The sequence below is a fragment of the Brachyistius frenatus genome, unplaced genomic scaffold (assembly GCF_029030835.1).
Source record: "Brachyistius frenatus isolate BFR_SWC_R1_liver_20210118 unplaced genomic scaffold, ASM2903083v1 Contig_1, whole genome shotgun sequence".
Lineage (NCBI taxonomy): Eukaryota > Metazoa > Chordata > Actinopteri > Embiotocidae > Brachyistius > Brachyistius frenatus.
Genome location: NW_027210600.1, coordinates 11,790,791 through 11,806,510, shown reverse-complemented (window position 1 = coordinate 11,806,510; position 15,720 = coordinate 11,790,791). Strand labels below are relative to the sequence as shown.

Below are 15,720 nucleotides of genomic sequence, written 5' to 3'. Positions count from 1 at the left end.
TTCCCCTTCACTGGAGCGACCACCTCTTGGTCCCAGCAGTGCTAGAGTGCTGCCACATTTGAGGTCACCAACCTGGGGCTCAGCCCACCCACAATGCAGTGCATAAACCCAACAGAAATAGCACGACTGCTGCTCAGGTGGTTGAGAGCAAAGGTGTCTCCCGCCCTTCTGCAACACACACACACACACACACACACACACACACACACACACACACACACACACACACACACACACACACACACACACAGTGACAATCTACCATTATATTTGGTTCTGAGATCTTCTTCAGGATAGGCCGCTTTTATCTGTTTGGCAGCTATCACCACAGGTTTGACAAGCTTTCCCTTGAGGACATTGTAAAATTAAATAACATACATGAGGAGAATAGAGTAGTGACTGTCTTTCTTTCCTTCAGCTGAAACCTGTGACTCAACCATATGCTGTCATCAAAGGCAATAATTACCTGATAGATTTATTTCAAAAGGCATCATTGTGGAATTTATAAGGGTGTCAGAGAGATTAGACAAACAAGAGCGAACTCACGTAGGACGACTGTTCCTTTAAACAACTTTCATTTTTATAACAGTACGTTTATTAGACTATAAAAGTTACAGAATAAAATACAGATTATCGGAAAGTTCTGCACCTCTGTTTTCCTCAGGAGTCTGCAGATCTATTTTTCACTGATATAGTCTCAATTTCATACATTTGTGATACAAATAAGCCACAATAGTGTCTGATATGCTGAGAAGCTCCATTAGACGGGATGACCCGATATCACCTCCATAAAGTGACATAAGCCAGTCAATTTAGGCTAATTGAATTGATCAAAACTCCTTGATATCAAAGGCTTTTCAACTTAAGAAAATATATAGTACACGATTAAATCTTTAGTAAATGTTTCCAAAAATATATACAAGATCATGTTTGTTTGTTTGTTTTTTAATTATTTTTTTTTTAGCTCATATTGTTGTTTTTTTTATTTAGTTTTTTTTTTATCACCACTACCTGCAAGTCATGGTTTTCCCGTGCCTTGTATTTATCCCCACAGGACAAGAACAACATCCTCAAAGCTATGCTTTACAAATCCTAACAACACCTTTTGTTAAAATTGTTGGGGGTATTATTAGCCTACTTGCCGGAGTGCAGGAGGATCACGAGGCCTTTAGGGGGATGGGTAGAGTTTTCCGAGGGGTAGTATGGCTTTAAGAGTTTACTACCAACCACTCTCTCACTCATTCACGCGCACACACACCGAAAGTTTGGAGGCAAGGCGAGCGGTGGGATACCGACGGATAGGAAGTGACGGGACTGCATGAATATCAGAAGGAGGAGGGAAAAAAAAGAAGAAGAAGAAAAAAAAGAAAAAAAAAGACGGGAATATCAACACAAAGCAGAATGAGAAGCAACGTGCGATCATCGGGCTGTCGGTGGTTGTGGAGCGGAGGGAACTGAATTGCGCATGAGCTTATCAACAACACCGGAGCGAGAGACTTTCAATGGAAGTGAACTGCGTTCCCCAGAAGTGAAAAGCAGAGATTTTTTTAGTGAGAGGGGGGGGGGGGGATTGTCGTCCGATTTCCATGACTGTGCTTGTAATTCTGGAAAGTATTGTCACACGGGGGGCGGGGGACTATATGGAAGAGTGACCTGTAAACTCTAACCTCACTTTCAATATGAAGGAAAATACTTAACGCACAAATCCAAGAACGCAGTTAGGGGATATGAACGCAGATTTTTGGATTTCGCCGCGGTTTTTTCCTCTGTCGAGTTCAGTTTTGCGTCTTTGGGGATGTTTGCGAGTGGCATCGCTGCGGCTTCAGTTCGGACACTGACCCGTCTCTGCGCCCTGGTGCTGGTCGTCGCTGTGGGACTCGGTTCGGAGCTGCGGGTCCGGGTCCGGCTCTCTGACGGACTGGTGACCGAGGAGGTTTTGGAGGCGGACAGTGAGAGGGACTCGATATCACTCGAATTCAAGCAGGGAGATGGGACACTCATCACTTTTGTGGCGGACTTCAAACAGGTGAGAAATGGTCCCGTTTACCACTTAAACTAAACGCTGCTGGGTCTTGAAGGTTTTCCCCTGCTCTCACCCAGGTGATATGAGATTTCGATTTTGGATATTCAAATTGTTGAATATCTATGTTTCCCTTAAACCAGAACAAATTGTAAACAAGCGGATTTCATGGTTCCCGTATTAAAGGCTGAGGCCTATCTGCGGTCCTGGAAGTCTTCAGGAGGTCCATGAAGAAACTGGGTCTTAACTAGGCTAATGAATTAAAATGGTCTGTACTTGTATAGCGCTTTATCACCTTTCGGTCTTAAAGCGCTTTAACATGGTTTTCCCATTCACCCATTCACACATTAATGAGACAGACACCATGCAAGGTGCTGCCATCAGGAGCACATTCACGCACCGATGGTACACCGTCGGGAGCAACTTAGGGTTCAGTGTCTTGCTCAAGGACATTTAGGCATATGGACAGGAGGAGCGGGGGATCGAAACACCAACCTTCTGATTATTGTGCAACCCACAGCCTCCCTAAATGCAAAATTTATTTTATTCCCTAGGTAGAGGGGTAAATATAGTTAATTCAACTAGAACAATCACACTGTTAGTCAGAATTACACGGTACCTCTTTTTTTTTTTTTTTTTTTTAATTTTGGGGACCTTATGGAACCCAAAAAAGACTACTGATCGGCCCCAACCTTCACTGGAGGAAACACTAATTAGATTTAGATTAAAATTGATCCTTCATTTAATTGGTTCCCACAGGAAACCCTTTGATCAATGATGTGATGTATGAATCATGTATTCAGAAACAGAGTAAACATCTTGGTCACTTGTTTGACTTTTCCTTGATACCTTTTGCCACGTTATCTTTGCTGGTTTCCTCAGCAGATCAGCTGCCAAATCTGCGCAGTTCTTCAAGGCTGAGATCAATTAGCTGCAATGGCCTCTTGGTTGAAGCTAAATTGTTGCCCCAAAGCAAGTATGAAGGGTCACAAATCTGAAATTTAATGGAAGTCACCACTGAAGCCTGAACCCCCCCCACACCCACACCCCCTCCCCGGAGCTGTCACAGTAACTCGCATGAGTTCAAGTAGAGAGTTTCATTCATCTTTTTCCATCCCAGCATGAGTTTCACAGGTCAAGACAGCTGTTGCTCCTTAGATGTGGACGCCCACAGACCCCAATAGCCTTGACACCCCTGCGGCTCATGGGTCCAGTCCAGAGCTTATCACAAGAAGCCATATTTAGCATTCTTCTAAAAGTAGAGGAGCAGATCAAGTGTCCTTCCCTGACCACCACATCAATCCGGAGTTTTTGGGGGAAGATGACACTGTTTCACTTTTTTACAATGACAGCTCAGAGACACATAAAATGTCAGTGCTGGAAGGAAAACTACAACTGCTTTGCATAAGGGGGGACTCAGAGGTGCACAGAGCAAAGGCATGTGTCTGTGATGGTTGCTGTCACACAGAAGCTGACAGGCTGGCGAGATGTGAAGGGGGAGATTTACCAGGATTAAGTGGGCATGTCTGACCTTTTTGATCTGCACGTCTGGTTCACTAACCAAAACAGCTAATTTAGAGTTGAAAGAGAAGAGGCCGTCACCCCCAATCATTGGCGACACACCAACAGAAAGAGACATACACTGATCTGTGAGCGGGGAGCCTTTTTCGTGGTTGTGCCGGTGCCCCGTGTTGCTGCGTCCCCCAACGCATGCACACACATCAACATCTGCACATATGGTTTTGTTTATTTGAATAAAGCCAACAGAACCCCTTAGATCACTCTACTTTTCCGCTGCCTGATTTATCTGTTCCAGTTGTAGCTCGGCCTCCGTGCCCCCCTCTCTCGCTCTGCGTCTCTGTTTTTTTCCCCTTTGTCCCCCCCCTCTGTCTCCTGCTCCCTCCTTATTTCTCCTGCATGTGGTTTTCATTCAACTCTTGTGCAGCATCTCCAAGATTTATGGAAAGTTGGATGAGCTGTCACTTCCAGCTGCTGTGAATATGCAGCTCAGATAAATGCGGGAGTGTTTTAACAGGAATGTTAAACACTTGGGTATACTACACGGATGAGTACTGTACAGGTTATTGTACTGTTTGATGGAACAATTTGTCATCATTGAGTGAATGTAATTGACAAGCATGACCAGGATCATTTCTAAAAGAGCTCTTTATAAATAATCCTCAGACAGCAGCCTTCTTGCTCTTTGCGACGACGTGGCAAAAATGTGATTGTAAATGTTATATCCATTAGACACTGGCGGACTGGTCTGCTGCTGGATGTGAGGAGGAAGTTTAGTCAACCTTATCCAAGCAATGAATCACTGTGAATATCAGCTGCACAGTGATTTCAGGAGGGTTACGTTGGCTCTGAAGGCATGTAAACATGTGGAAAAGATGATGTGGTTCCGCTTGCTCATGACACAGATGTGTCATGTTGAGTACATCTCAACCTGTGGAAAATATTGACTATTAAGTTTCACTGCAAAGCTGTTAAATTGTAACTTTTATGAAATAAAGGCATCATGGGAGGGAGCTGATTATCCATCACGTATTCTGTAATTGCATGTGGAGGTTGTAAAACTTGCTCAGAATTGATCTCATCGTGTTAAAGGGACTTTATTTTTCATTCATGTTTGGTATCTTGATGAAGTATTTACAGCTGAATCTACTCTTAAGTCATGTCAAATGGCTGCAGTCCGTCTGCAGCTCCGTGATACCATTATGACAGGATTAATGTCAACGTACAATTTTGCAATACGTCACCAGTCTAAACACAGATGTGCCGTTGGAGCTTTGAATTGAGACTCTCTCTTTTGTCATTCGTGAGCTGCCAATTTAGTACAGATCTGTCTTTTTTCCTTTGGTATCCTCTGCAACAATTTATGATCTAACACGGTTTCAGACCTTGAGCAGAACATAAACCACGTCGCGGAGATTAATCCAAGGGAAATGTCTCACATATTTAGAGGTCTGTTTTTGGGTCTTTCCAGATGTAGAAACTTTGTCAGAGAAACTAATCAGTTTGTACCCTGCGTATCTTGCGTTCATGTCCAACTATCTGGCTTGATCAATGCAGGAATGCGTGACTTCACAGACTCGAGAGGATGCTTTAATTTCTGATATACAATGCTGCACATCCTACTATATTTACAGTTAAATACACCTTGGTTTTATAATACAACATCTAAAAAACCTTTGAGGAAATTAAGGCAGATCATTTGAAAGGGCTGAAAACATTTGAAAAGCTTGCCACCCACGCTTGTGTTTTTAGAAAGCTCCACCAGTCTGATGTTCTCACCAAAATGATACAATTGTGGAAAGGTGCTGAAACAATGTCTTCTCAGGAAGCATAAAGTGCTTAAGATGTGACTTTACAATTGATCTCATTATCATCATCCATCAGAGTTTCCAAAAAGCTTCATTATCTCCACTCGTGATAAAAACATTTTCAAAGTATTTTTCTGTGCTGGAATGTTTTACATAAATCCACATCAGCGCAGACTGGCATGAGTGATCCTTTGTTTGTGCTTATGGGTCAACCACTTGTCACTATCTCACACCATCCTGATAAATGGGTCTGGATTTGGCAAACAATGGCACTGTGGTGTGAATGAGCATGTCGGCCATTTTTATTTTAAATTCCCATTTCATGTCGGCCTCACAAACCGGATTGTGTTTGAACCCTCAGCTCACTTGTGTACGTTCTGATTGTCTTCGAAGCACAGAGGCTTTATGGACATGCCCAGCAATAAGGTTGCTGTATGAATGAGTTGGAGATTCTTCACACCTTTATGAATTATGTCAAGCACTCAATGAAAGTTGTGGGTGGGGAGGCAGGTTGGTTTGCCTTCCTGTGTGCTCGCCCATTGGGATACACAGTATGACACATTCTTTTTCTTGGAGCCTTCACATACTGTGCTGAATCATCCATTAGAATTGTTCATTTGGATTTGGACTTATTTTGTAGCTACAAGGCAAACTGTCTCCCGTGTGGGAGGCCTGTTGGCAATCCATTTTCTTCTCTTCTGTTTGTGGGAAATGCCGACGTTTGCCAAGAGAAGCAACTACCTCTTGTTTTTCTCTCTGATTGCACATACTGTATATCAGTTGCAAGTCAGAGCAGTCACTGCATTTTATGCCTTACGTTTTCTTTCTTTTGGCTGCCACACCTTGCCTCTTACTCAACCTTGAAACACCATCCCACTTTGTCACTTGCACAAACTTGCAAGTTCTTTTTTCGTGGATGTGTCACCTGTTCAGAGAAATTGTTTCACACGTTTTGTTTTTTGGCAACTTATTGGGACACAATAATGCTGCTATTGCAAAAGGTAATGGTGAATATTCTGTTCGTCGCAGTCATCCACGAGATGTGGGCGAGAAATTAGAACACATAATGGAAATCTTTAGATGCTCAAGATTCTGTTTACGTTTTGCAGTAACTTAGAAGACCTCTACTCCTACTCAGTTTCCCTCTCTATGCTAAGACTTTTTCTGTGTGGGAGAGATAAACTCCGCTGATAAGTTCCCGCTTAGTAAAACAAGTGATGTGATTCAGAGTAACCGCTCTGCTGTTACATGTCCAGTAGCTTTGTGTGAGAAAGCTTTCTTGACATAGTGCTCGCTGACTACATTACGACCCTTTAAATTTACTCTTAAATGGAGGAAAAAAATGATGATGATTTTGTTTGTTTCTGTTTCTGCTCTATGCGTCCTCAATGTGTGCAGGCAGTGGCTCTTTCAAAGATGAACTCTGAATCTGAAACCCAGGAAAATACATCTGTGGCATTGCTGTGGCCCTTCAAAGCCCCCCCCTTTTGGCCTCTCGTGGCCCCTTTGCCCCTGTTGATGTCTTTATCTTTCATCCCCCTCCCACCAGCAGACCAGATGTTCATCTATAATGCTGCTGATAAAGAAAAAAGCTTCCCATTCCCACAGTCTGTCACGTGCATCCAGGGAGCAAGACCAGAGCAGGGAGAGATTGCTATCATCTACCTTTTCATCTCTGAAGATTGTCTGTCATCCAGGTCGTGGTCAATCTAAGTGTTATCCAAAGGCAACTGGACTTTTTTTTGTTTGTTTCTTGACGTTTCACCTCTCATCGGAAAGGAACTGAAGAAGCCTTTCTGATGAAAGATGCTAAAACAAGTCCAGTTGCCTTGGGATGACACTTTGAGCTGGCTTTTAAGTTTTTCCAATGATCAGGGACAGTGGACTGCACCATGGTCACCGCATCAGATGGACAAAGACACAGTGGTTGTGGCTTGCAGTGTACATACTTGTTGTCTTTTCTGAGGTTTTAAGATTCCAATTGGCAACAAAAAAGCCAACAAAGTGTTTACTATGCCAAAGCTTCAGTTGTTTTCCACACAGTGTCCCTAAATGTCCTTTTGTCCAAGTCCTGACTGCTGGTTAGTTTCAGACTGATTTATTGTGTTTTACTTCAGTGACAGTTCAGTCAGAGCTGTAGTCCTCAAGTCATAAGGGTCCACACCTGGAAAGGTATTACATCACCCCTTCTCTTGTCAAATAAACTGATCCTGTGTCACCTTTCATAGAACAGTTTGTTTTGTAAAGAGACTGACAAAGTCAAAAAAAACAAAAGCTATGGAAATAACATTTTATGATCAATAATGTTGAAACTCCTTTTTTTTTTTTTACTTAGTTGAAAGGTCAAAAGAATGAGTCATGAGACGATTTCAACTGAAAATACCAATTATGGTGTTTTAAATTCACGGTCGTTAAGGATATTTACATATGATGCTTTGAAAAATAGGGGTTATATAAAGTTTAAAGAATACCATTATTTTGTTAAGCCTTGCCATTTATATAGCTGTATTTGTGTGTCCTGCAACAGGATATGAAAGATGAAGAACAACAGTAAGAGGCTGAATGGGACTGTAGCCATCTCTATTGTTTATGTCTTATGTAGCTGTCTCATTTCCTTTCCTGTTAGCACCACTGTTTGCCTCCCTCTCATTTCCTGAATGCAAAGTCTCCATAAACAGTATTGTGTCTGGTTAATTGCATCCAGATTCTGGCAAAGGAGTAGTTCCCTCATCGTGGTCTGCACATCCTGTATTTTGCACAGGTTTGAGGCCTTTAAAATACAAGCTAGAGGCTGTCGCTGGCTGAGGTTCTGTGACTGTAAATCGGAGTTGCCGTGTAATACGTAAATACTAACAGTCCTGCAATCTTGAGAGTGAGTCACCTTCCATTGTTGTCAGGAGAAAACATAAGTGGAGCACCTTTCTTTCCATGGCCTCCAGTGTTTTGATTGTCCATTCCCTGCCTCTGTTTACTAATTGGTTAGCTCTTTGGACAGCCAGGTGTGACCAGCCTCTAAATGTGACTCAGCATTCCTGCCTTTGGAGCGTCTGTAATTAACTTCAACTCAAGCATTTCTTAGCTGGGCAGCTTTTCTCCCGCTCCTTTTGTCTGTGTGTGTCTGTCTCCCAAACTGATCTATAATCCCTACCTACACCTGTGCTTTTTGACAGCCTCCCCTCACACACCAAGATAAATACCCTCCCTATAACCAAACATGGTAAATACATATGTTGTTTTTAATGTTAAATGTAACTTTCCATCACTTCTGTTTTTAGGAGAACAGAAGACAAATGGAGCAACTGGAAGGCTGCATGATGCTGGTTTCATGTGCTTTTACTGTGGAACTGTTGATTTGTGTTACTAAAAGCTCAGTTGCATTTGAATTGTAGGAGGATTTGAAAGAGAACAAATCTGAGTTATTTAAAAAAAAAAAAAAAATGTTGGTTCCTGTTCTAACAACTTGATGAGAAAAAAATTATTTCCAACTAAAGCCTACAGCCAAACAACCACACAGACCCACATTGATCTCAAATGACTCATCAGAGCGTGGCTGACCAGCAGTCGTCCCCAGCCAGCCATCAGCCTTATCAACAGACAGGGTCTTAGAGGGGATTTGAAAAACAGGAAGAACCCACTGCACAGTGGACAACTACTGACACACTGTTTGTGTTTGTGTGTGTGTGTGTGTGTGTGTGTGTGTGTGTGTGTGTGTGTGTGTGTGTGTGTGTGTGTGTGTGTGTGTGTGTGTGTGTGTGTGTGTGTGTGTGTGTGTGCCGCGTGCGTGCTCACATGCATTTGTGTGTTTGAATATCCATCCATGCATGCCAGTGTGAAGCAGTACTCCCAAAGGGAGATGCACAGGACTTAGTAGTTATTTCATGAGGACATTTAAACTGCTCTTTGCTTCAAAACACTAATAAAAACAATTTTTTTTCTTTTCTTTCGCTGTTTGGCTTCACACAGTTTTCATTTTCACAGCCAGTAAACCAGCTATATACCCTGTGAAGGGACTGTGTTTGGCTAGCTAGGTTACAGTGAGGGAGAATGTTCACTGTAAATGGCACCCTTTGAGTGTCTGAATGGGCTTTTGTGCACCTAATCTGGCCCACCAAAGGTAACCACCAATAAAACAGGCCCCCGCCCACTCCCCTCTTTAACAGGTCTTGGTATTACCCACTAGTCAGGTTGCATGAATACAGACTTGTGTTTGGCTTTTGGCCAGTGCTAGTTTGTCTGCAAATGGACCACGTCCTGGGTGTAAGAGAGCAATGTTAAGGAATCTGGGCTTGTGTGGCTTATTTATAGCAGTGCTGACATTTACACTGCTCTGGGCAGGAAAAAACTCAAGGCTAGACTCTCCTTTTGATTATGACATTGCCTGTCTTTTTCAAGACAGGGAAATGTTGCTCTTTTAATTTCCAATGTCCATGCCTGGTGATTTTCTCTAATGTTGGTCTGCAAACCTTTCATTTTTCTAGGTCTATGGAAAGGCACTTTAGGGAGTGACTCATTTTCCTGATGTGGGCATGACCTCTTTAAGGAGTAGTTGTGAATTGAAGTGGCCTTACTCTTCATTTTCAAGCTGCAACAGGTCTACATCCCTATGATGTCTTGAAGTTGAACTTGTGTTTTCTTTGTCATATGTATCACCAGCATGGATTTTGTTTACTGTTTTCTGGTACATTTATTTGGCACAGATTTGGCAGGCTTTTCCACAACAGATAATAGTTCCCCCATACTGCTCACACAGAGGCATAACTAATAAAAAAACAAAAACAAATTAAAATCATCATTCTTTGGTTTTTCTGTGGACTAAACAAACAAGTTATAACATGTCAAATGGGGAGTTGCAGAGGTGACAGTATGGGGACTTCTGACAGTTACGTTAATTGCCTGCTGGCTACATCATTATATCTGACATACAGGAATAACGGTGATATTGCTTTTTCTCATCTAACTCTGCACCAATAAAATTAAGTGATCTTCTCAAAATGTCAAAGCAATCCCGTAAGATTTGTTGTTGTGATGTCATTTTAATATGTTGCATCAATAAAAAGTTGCTGCCACAGTAGGAGCTGTTGCTCTGCCCTTCCCCTTTAGGCCCAACTCCAAATGCAGGGCAGTAGAAGTAGACAATCATTAATCAGGACACATAATGACACAAGAGGAGGAGGAGATCTCCTTGTTTAAACTTAACCACTGAGCCCGTTCCAAAGAAGCGGAGTTGGTGGAGCTCCCCTGTTTCTCTGTAATTACCCAGGGAGCCCTGGGGCAAATCCATGCGGCTCATGGGAATGCCTTCCTTCTTCTTACTCTCTCTGCCCACACCCACGTGTACACGCACAGAGTCCCAGCGTAGCACCATGTGTCTGCAGTATGGGAGGTCTTCAAGTCGTGGCCTCTTGCTTCTCCCTGCACTTGAGGACAAATGGCACTCTTGCCAGTCTCTCAGCATTGGACTCCCTCTTCATCGTATCTCACTCCGATCACTGCCATACATTTCTGCTTCCTCTCGTCTGACATTCTCTTTAATCATTCCAGATTTTTTTTCTTATTATTATCACAGCATGGGAACAGCTGAGGCATCTAATTTCCACTGCCTGCATTTCTACGTTCTTTTGAGTCCCTTTTTCTTTTTTCTGAAACCCTGAGCAGCACACAGAGATGTAATCAATATTTGCTCAGTAATTTTCTTTCCAAAGGTCAAATGGTAGCGCATGATTGTCTTGTGTAATACCCATGCTTGTATTGTAAGCCTGCCAGAAAGTCTTTCAAACAAAAGTGGTTGTTAGAATGAAGAACCAGTGATCATACAAAGTAGTCTATAAAGAACTACAGAGCGTAAACACTTATCACGCAGGGTGTATTGCTTTCTTGCAAGTCTGTAGTCTTGTAGTCTTTTTTTATTTTTTAATACAGGAAGTGGATCCACAGAGCTTAGGGGGAACTCAATGGGGTTATCTCTGGGCTGTTTATCTATCCCAGAGTTCCTCTTGCTCAGGGAGTGAAAGCCTTCGAACTGTTACTCCTCTGCAGCCTGTGTGCTTCATAGGGGTGTGTGAAAAGCGGAGGAGGGGTGTTTGGGACTGTGTGTGTCTGTGCTGAAGCTGCAGCCAAGGAGAGGAGAGAGGGGGGGGGGGGGGGGGAGCTTGTCCGATGAATAGGAAGACAGGTCTGCTGCTTTGCGCTCCCCATTGTCGGAGCTTCCCATCATGCTTTGCATTCCCCCTCACAGAACTCTTTATGGCCTTGGGTTCGGTGCCAGATCTCTCACGCACTTGCCAACAGCAACACGTTTTTTGTTTTTGTAAATTCCCACTATCTGCATTTTCCTACTCATACAGTTCCACATAAAACAGCATGGTGAAACATTTCTAACTTTTATGGCATGTGAGAAATTCTGATAAGCTTGTTAAGAGACAGGCCCAAAGCTTTAATTTGATGGCACAAATACGCAGAGTATGACCGGAGCCACATTGCGCAGGACTACAGACAATAAAATGTATCAACAAGCTGTCAGATGAGGCTTTATGGGTGTAGTGAATATAAACCCCTCTTTACTTTAAGCAGACAGTTGTTTGAGCATCTTTGAACTCCACATATTGAATTACTTAGAGTGTCTGGGAAAGTGCTGCATCAAGCACCGAAATGGAAATAAAATGTGTTGTAATCTGTGCGAGCCTGCGCATATAAACAGTAAGTTGTTATAACCTCGCTTCATGCACCACTTCAATGTCTTCCGGGAACCATGTGTTTATCTGTTCAGCCACTCATCTCTCATCCCTCACATTTTGCAGGATGTGAAGATATTCCGAGCGCTGATCCTGGGTGAGCTGGAAAGAGGGCAAAACCAGTACCAGGCCCTGTGCTTCATCTCCCGCCTCAACCGCAATGAGATCATCCCCAGTGAGTCTATGGCGCGTCTCAGACAGGTATGACACAGCAGACGTCGTGTTTTGAACATTTGTTTTCAGTTTATATTATGGCTCAGAGACTTCTGAGAGCGTGAACATTGATCATTTGTGCTGACTTCTCAGAAAAATCCTCAGGCCATCCGCTTGGCAGAGGAGCGGAGAGGACTGGAGCAGTTGACAATGAGCGCGGCGGTCAATCTAAGTCAGGCGTGGCAACTCAGCTCCCACATCCACAACATGTGCAGTGAGGCTCGTGAGGCCATGTACACCAGGGAGGCAGATGTCAAACACTGGCTGGACAAAGGTCAGCAGTCATTTGATCTTTGACCATCATTGAAACTTGCCAAAGCTCTGCTGGTGTTAAGCAAAATGTTTGTCGTTTCTCCTATTTCTTTCTTTTCTCTCCAGCATCTGCAGATTGTCTCCTTGCACACTATATCTCTGAATGTACACCTTTATCTCCCTTCAACACTGTCTATGTTCCCTGTTTGTACCGCCTGTACACCTCTTTGCACTTCACTTAAGCGATATGACTCCCAGTATTATCTTCTGGGCTTTGTCTGATAAGGCTCTGGGAGTGTTCATGCGATCCGTGTTTACCCTCCAATTTGTACATTAAATATATTTTCCAGTTATACCTTGAAAAAAATTGCTTGAAAGACTGACAGTGCTGTGCTTGTTTGTAGGTACACACTAAAAACTCATTTAACCATTTGTTTTTAAAAGGCCGTTTGCGGTGGGATCCAGATTCTTTAACGGCAATGAAGTCCAAATTATCCAGGCTGAGGAGAATTAATATGACAGCACTATTATTCACTGACAGCTTTGTTATAAAGAAAACAATGTTGATGGTCATGGTTCACTAAGCACTCTGCACCGTTATCTGCGCAGGGAATCACAGTAGCATCTCCTTAGCATAACAAAGCTCCCCTTTTATTGCACGATCTCTCCGCTTTATTTAGCCACTTTGTTTGCCCTCTTCAGTTCAATACAGTATTTAATTGAGGGTAATCAGAAAGAGAGTGATTCATGCATCTGTGTGGCAGCACGCTTTTGTTTCATAATAAGCTCGGATAATAATGCCTCTCTTCTGTTTGTGTCATAGGAGTGGATGGCTCCATATTCGAGGTTCTACCCCAAACAACGGAGGTGCCCAGCTTTCAGGCCTGTCATTCTACTAAAGACTTGTGGCAGCCCTGTCTCTGCACATACAGCCTGCGTCTGGAGTGGTACCCATGTCTGCTGAAGTACTGCCGCAGCCGGGACGCCTCAGGCAAAAGCTCTACCTACAAGTGTGGCATAAAGAGCTGCAGCAAGGGCTACCATTTCACCTACTATGTTTCCCAAAAACAGCTCTGTCTATGGGACGAGGAGACCTAGCATTTTTGTTCTGGATGGTTAAGAAAAGAGAAATCCTTTTTTTTTTTTTTTTTCTCCCCAGCCAAGCCAATGCTTCTCCAGCCATGCTGTTCAGAGTAAACACAGGAACCCTGGACCTCGGTTTATATGATGCTAAGTGAAGCTGTCTGAGGCGGGGAGTGCTGAGATCCAGATGTTCATGCTGAAACGAATTCGGGTTCCAAGTGAGACCAAAACCTTTACAGACAGGGAGATGCATCGGAGCCGCTCACTCTAAAACCTTAATTGACATTTGACTGTCAGCTTAAAAGTGACTTTGCCAAGAAGCTGCCACTTGTGTGCCTTTTTGGGGGGAATTATTGGAGCACATGACAACAACAATAACCTCTCAAAGAAGCTACAGTATGCACAAAGCTGGACAGTGCATTCCTGGTCAGTTAAACAGTGCCCCTTCCTCACTCAAAAGAGTTAGACAAACATGACCCTCCATCCCGGTGAAGGAAAATGTGGACGGTGGATTTATCTTTCTTATAAAGCTCTGTGAAAAAACTCTTTATTGCCAGCTAAAAAGCCAGTTTATGACACCGGTTGATAAAATACTTTTTCAATGCCGGCTTTATTTATTTTGGTTGCAAAGTGAAATTATGGAGGATTATTTTTGTATCTTTGTCATAATAAACTCATCGGTTTTCTTTCATTTTAGCATTAAACAAGCTCCTAAGTCCACCTTTCTAAACCACACTTCGTCAGAAACTAGAAGTATTTAAACACATTTAAGAACATTTTAACTTCTTGGATTTTGGATGTTGTTTCTCATCTATATCTCATGCCGAGTAGATAATCCGTTTTAATCTTGATTTCCCCCTTTAGTCTCCATGGTGGACATCTCATGCCAACTACTTACATTCTTAGTCTGCTTAAAAAGTGTCAGAAAAACCAAAGTCAAAATAAACACTGTTAAAAGAAGAGTATATAGTTTCCATTTCTAGAAACAAGCTCTTCCGTAAAGTGTTTTTTGTGTTAGGGAGTCAATAAAACTGCAGTTTAGCCTTTTGAGTACTCTATACTGCCATCTTCTGGTTAACCAGTGTTACACGTTCTTCTGTTCACTGTTGTTTCCCACTGCCAGAAGTCTTTTCATGTCAACATGTAAATGTTTATAATTTATGCATCTCAAATCCCTGATCATTTACATGTGTAATTCAAGGAGCACTTCTTGAATTTATGGGACCAAATTAAACGTTTTGTGTTCTCTAGAGCATTAGGTTGCAGCAGGATTTTGGATTGTCTTACCTCCATCTTCATTTTGGCCTCAACTGCCATATCAAAAGTTAATTTTGTGTTTTGTGCGTTAGTAGGTCCTGCTAACTAAAGAACCAAATGAGTGAAATATTTTTATTTGTTGCCTTTTCTGGTGATCAAGTGCCTTAACATTTCCACTGATATTTTTGCTATGTAATTGTAGATTAAGTTGTTCAACATATTTTTTCTATGAAAGAGTTTTGTTGTAAAAAAAAGTTGCCATAAGGAGAAAATGAAGCAATTAGGTAATGTACCGTTTAAGAGCTGTTTTCCCCATTAATTGTTTCAATAAAGTCTTTCTTTGCACTGCATATGCAGTTGTGCAATTATTTGGAGTACCTTGGGGGCATTTTATGCCTTTATTAGACAGCATACAGGAAATACAGGTAGAGAGGAGAAAGAGAAAGGGTAACATTTAACAGGCCCCCAGGTGGACACCTCAGCTATCCTAAGTATTAATAACAGTAATAATAACTGGATGCTTGATCATGTACATTTGGAAAATATGTGTTTACTTGGCTGCTACTTTTTTACTAGGCTAAATTCAGATATATCTTGGGCTAGGGGTTAGACTGAATACCTTGCTTGGGGATACTTAGGTAGGACTTGCCACCAGAGTTATAGAATAATATGATATACTATATTGTTATGGAGTTTTCCACTGGTAAGTCGTGACCTAAAAGTTGGTCGCAGGGATATTTTGAGTGGGTCACGGGTAGTGCATTAAAAAAAAGATGCCGAGGGGGAAAAAAAAGGCCCAAGATTTTAATTTGAAGTCTATAGAACATCTGCTGCTGCG

General features: G+C 42.4%; 1 protein-coding gene across 1 annotated transcript; it reads left to right on the top strand.

Moving 5' to 3' along the window:
• The first annotated feature begins 1,237 nt into the window (after positions 1-1,237).
• On the top strand, positions 1,238-15,231 carry oafa (OAF homolog a (Drosophila)). The gene is made up of 4 exons (XM_069690079.1): positions 1,238-2,026; positions 12,144-12,278; positions 12,384-12,564; positions 13,366-15,231. Exons 1-4 carry the CDS (start codon positions 1,796-1,798, stop codon positions 13,638-13,640), a joined length of 822 nt encoding a protein of 273 aa, XP_069546180.1. The 5' UTR covers positions 1,238-1,795; the 3' UTR covers positions 13,641-15,231.
• Positions 15,232-15,720: the final 489 nt, after the last annotated feature.